Source organism: Triticum dicoccoides, chromosome 5A (assembly GCF_002162155.2).
Source record: "Triticum dicoccoides isolate Atlit2015 ecotype Zavitan chromosome 5A, WEW_v2.0, whole genome shotgun sequence".
Taxonomy (NCBI): domain Eukaryota; kingdom Viridiplantae; phylum Streptophyta; class Magnoliopsida; order Poales; family Poaceae; genus Triticum; species Triticum dicoccoides.
This window is the reverse complement of record NC_041388.1, coordinates 596,444,071-596,448,297: the sequence shown is the minus strand read 5'-3', so window position 1 is coordinate 596,448,297 and position 4,227 is coordinate 596,444,071. Positions and strand designations below refer to the sequence as shown.

The 4,227-nt window shown below is 53.1% G+C and overlaps 1 protein-coding gene across 1 annotated transcript; it reads right to left on the bottom strand.

The window, feature by feature from the left end:
- Nucleotides 1-744: 744 nt before the first annotated feature.
- Nucleotides 745-2,515, bottom strand: LOC119303192 (UDP-glycosyltransferase 83A1-like). The gene is made up of 3 exons (XM_037580298.1): nucleotides 1,946-2,515; nucleotides 1,323-1,858; nucleotides 745-1,220 (listed from the first exon to the last, which is right to left on the bottom strand). Exons 1-3 carry the CDS (start codon nucleotides 2,427-2,429, stop codon nucleotides 873-875), a joined length of 1,368 nt encoding a protein of 455 aa, XP_037436195.1. The 5' UTR covers nucleotides 2,430-2,515; the 3' UTR covers nucleotides 745-872.
- Between the last annotated feature and the right edge of the window lie 1,712 nt (nucleotides 2,516-4,227).

The window sequence follows — 4,227 nt, the reverse complement described above, 5'->3', positions numbered from 1 at the left end:
ATCAACATTTTGGCGGGAGCTCCTATTTATCACGCGAGTCGACAGATAGACCCCAATCGCGCATTTTGGGACAGCCCATGTAGCAAGAGTTAAGTGCCTCCATTCAAAAATAAATAAAATAGCACAAGTGACAGCCAAAACTTGATTCTCCTTTTTGGAAAGACCTGATGAGGGTTAAAAAAGAGTTACCCACTCTAGGTCAAGAATAACGTTCTTTTTAGTGGATATTATATATCTAGGGCTCCACTAAATATTAGTTTTGGGTTGACTCTGACGGATTATGAATGGATGGCCTGGTTACGTTTTGTTGACGAAAATAAATCTAACAGGAGACTAGTCAGATGTATTCCGATGAAAATTGCATATCTGGGGTTTTCTCGGTCAAATCGATGTATTATATGGCAAATGTATTTTTGGGGTAAAGCAGAACTTTATTATAACTTAAAGGTGCTCGGGCAAATCGCCCAAGGCACGCAGCTACTTGGGACGGTACAATAGTTGGCTAACACAAACGACCAGTTTTAGCTAACTCATGCCCTACATATTTTGCACCACGATGACACACGGTCACACGCTGCTTGGAGAACCACATTTTGAACTGGAACTTGATGTCCACGATACATGATCGATTCATCTTACACATATTATTTCGTGTGCCATGGCTTGGGAGCACCCGAAGCAATGGACCCATGGTAGCCGTTGAACTTCTAGAAAAAAATTCAACAGTTCTTGCAATCTTGTAACTTGACTGACCCAACTAGAAAAAGACTTGACTGACCCGGGATGTTGATCGCCACAAACAGCTATAGCACACCCGCCACGTACACAGAGCACTACCGTTGTAGGAGTATCACAGTATACGGTGTACTCTCTCATTGGCTTAGCAGGTCGATGAACTTCTTGAAATTCTTCTCCGACGAGCCGCCCTCGCCGATGCACTCGGACGCCGCGTCCTTGAGCCAGGACGCCCTCTTCCTGATGCCCGCGTCGCCGATGACACTTTCCACCTTGCCCCGCACCTCCTCCTTGGCCACGATGCCGTCGTCGCCGGGGCACACGGCGAGGCCGGTCCTCCACACGTCGGTGACGTAGCTCCGGTCCAGGAACTGCTCGCAGAAGTAGGGCCAGCACAGGACCGGCACGCCGTTCCTCGCCGCCTCCATCGTCGAGTTCCACCCGCAGTGCGACACGAAGCAGGCCACCGCGCGGTGCCCCAGGACCTGCATGCCGGAACCAAACAGATCCACACGTTACGGCACTGCGCAGCTAGCGACACGTCAAGTGGCACGGGTGAGCGTGGCGGTTTGTGGGTTTGGAGCGACCTGCTGCTGGGAGCACCAGCTGACGATCATGCCGGTGCCGGCGACGCGCTGGCTGAACTCGGCGAGCCACGCCTTGCTCAGTCCGGGGGTGAAGTCCGGGCGCACCACCCACAGGAAGGGCCGGCCGGCGAGCTCCAGCCCCTCGGCCAGCTCCCGGAACTGGCGCGGGTCGAAGATGGCCATGCTGCCAAAGGCCACGTAGACGACGGAGCCGTCGGCCCGCGCGTCCAGCCATTTGAGGCACCTCGCGTCCTCCGGCAGGAAGTTGCCCACGGGCTTCTGGAACTCCCCGTCGGCGAAGAGCGGACCGATGGGCAGGATGTTGGGGAAGAGCTTGAACGCGCCGGCCTCCGCCTCCTGGAACGAGTTGCACACGGTCATCTCGGCGAGGTCGTTGAACTTGTTGTTCCGGCACACGAGGTCGAAGATGATGTGCTGCCCCTCGGGGGCGCCGGCGTTGTTCCACGACATGAGCGACGTGTGCAGCGGCGGCATCCCCGGGGCGAGCTGCAGCGTCTCCTGCCGCACCGGCCATCCTACAGTACACGTACGGTATTCAATCGCGCCGGGCCGGACAGCCGGTGAAGAAATCGATCAGTCCACGGAAGGAGAAGCACACATACCCTTGTCGTTGAGGACGCCGTCCTGAATGAGCTGGGGGATCTTGAGCATGATGGCGAGGCACGCCGCGGAGGCCGGCCAGAAGGAGGCGACGCGGATGCCGAGCCTCCTGGCGACCTCGAAGGACCAGCCCATGTTGACGTCGCCGACGAGCCACTTCACCCTGGGCCGCCCAGCGTCCTCCATCTCCCCCACGAGCCGCTCCAGGTAGCCCGGCATGTGGCGCGAGTAGGCGTCGATGAGCTTGTTGAGGTCCTTGCGGTCCTCGTCGCCGGCCAGCCCGTCCGGGATGGAGGCGAGGTGGATGCCGCGCAGCGCGGCGGCGCCGTCGGGCGCCATGGCGGCGAGCACGAGCGCGTGGTCCACCTCGGTGTTGACGAAGGTGACCTGGAAGCCGTGGTCGACGAGGCGGTGCGAGAGCTCCATGAGCGGCACGACGTGGCCCTGGCACGGCATGGGCAGCACCATCACGTGGCCCCTCGCCATGGCTTAGCCTCTCCCTCTCCGCAGTCCGCAGTCCACGCGCACGGCAGCAGCACTAGAAAGACGCGCGCAGGGGATGCAGACGCAGTGTGGCAAACTGGCTATCACCGCACAGCACAGCCTTTTGTGGAAGGATTCCGGTCGTGGGGGACAGAAGCTTCCTGCGAAATACTCCTTCGGTTCCTAAATATTTGTCTTTCTAAAGATTTCAACAAATGACTATATACGAAGTAAAAAAAGTAAATATATATTTTAAAATATGTCTATATACATCTGTACGTGGTAATCATTTGAAATTTTTAAAATGATAAATATTTAAAAACGGAGGAAGTACTAAATAGCTTGTCTCGGTGGTGAGCTGGCGGTGAGGTCTGTCTGTCTGCGTTCTGCAGCAAGAAGCCAAGCAATCGTTCAAAGCTACAATTAGTCGCTTCTGGACAGTGCAATAATATGCATGCATGCTTATCGGATGCAGGTCGTGTTTGTCGCCTTCTAGCACTAGTAAGACAGAAGAGTCATGATGATGAAGGTGGCGGTCGCAAGGAGTTTGCTATTTTAATTGGTCGGCGAATCTCTCGTATTTTTTATCATCAGTTTTGTTAAATCTCAGTCGACTTAGACTTAGTTGATGCTATATTTTTTTGATTTTGCATGAAGATTTGTATAATTTCTTTTTATTTTTTTCTTTTTCTTTTTATATACTGGTATATTACTTAACTGAGACTTGGTTAAGTATCAGTCAACTGAGACCTAAACACACTTTTTATCATGCATATCGGACGATTGATCTGGCCGGTGGAATTCTAGCGCTGGCGAACGAACTGCAGTTGAAGAGTAAATTCTTAAACAGCAGCAGGGCTTATTAAACAGAGCTAGTGCAGACTTTACGCGCCAACAAACATTGGGGATACCCCTGGAATGGCTGGCTATCACCATGACCGCCCGACAGGCCGTGGTTTCTTTAGTGTCAACCTCCTCGTGGAACCTCCACCCAACGCCTGCGCTTGCAAAAGTCAGTTCAGGTAGGTGGTAAATCGTGGATTCCCCGGTAAATTTCTCACGCAAATTTTCCGTAAAAATTAAAAATATAAGTATGTGCTATTCAGCATGCACCACGGCAACGCACTAATGGAATTTGGTCTACGCCGAGTGCCAGGTACATTCGGTGATGGGCCAAATAAACTCGGCAAAGTCTGCCGAAAATCGTTCTCGATAAAGAGTACTTGGCCTACACCTCTTAGGCAGACAGAATTTTACCGAGGGCCAACTATCAGGGACTCGGCAAACAGTTTCCCGAGAGCCAAACGGTACCTCTTGGCAAAATAAAGAGACTTCACGGCCACGGGATGGAGACGGCGGTTGCCACATGGTACGTCTTTGCCGAGAGCTTGAAGGTGGCGTTCGGCAAGGATTACACCGCCGCGGCGTGTCCAACTCCTGATAGGCGGGACCCAAACATAATTCCGAGACATGTCTTTGTCGAGGGCCTTTCTCGGCAAACAAAATGAGTAGGAAGCTGACGCATATCCAGCTCCTAATGCCGAGACATGTCTTTGCCGCCGAGAGCCCTTCTCGGCAAAGAAAACGAATAGGAAGTTACCACGTGTCCATGACCTGACAGGCGAGCCCTAGAGCTGATGCCGAGTGACGAATTTACCGAGAGCCTCACTCGGCGAAGTAGGTGAATAGGAAGTCGCCACGTGTCCTTGAAATAGAATCGTTGCAACATATATGAGATGAGACTAACGCCATATTGCAGGCTTTGTTGGAGAAACGGGCTACTGAAGAGGAACGGCGGCAG

Excerpts from the sequence above, each read along its gene's own strand:
- LOC119303192 (XM_037580298.1), bottom strand. The coding sequence starts at position 2,429 with ATGGCGAGGGGCCACGTGATGGTGCTGCCCATGCCGTGCCAGGGCCAC. Across the intron at positions 1,859-1,945 it reads CGGCGTCCTCAACGACAAGG|GATGGCCGGTGCGGCAGGAG; the intron begins GTATGTGTGCTT and ends CGTGTACTGTAG. Across the intron at positions 1,221-1,322 it reads GCTGGTGCTCCCAGCAGCAG|GTCCTGGGGCACCGCGCGGT; the intron begins GTCGCTCCAAAC and ends TCCGGCATGCAG.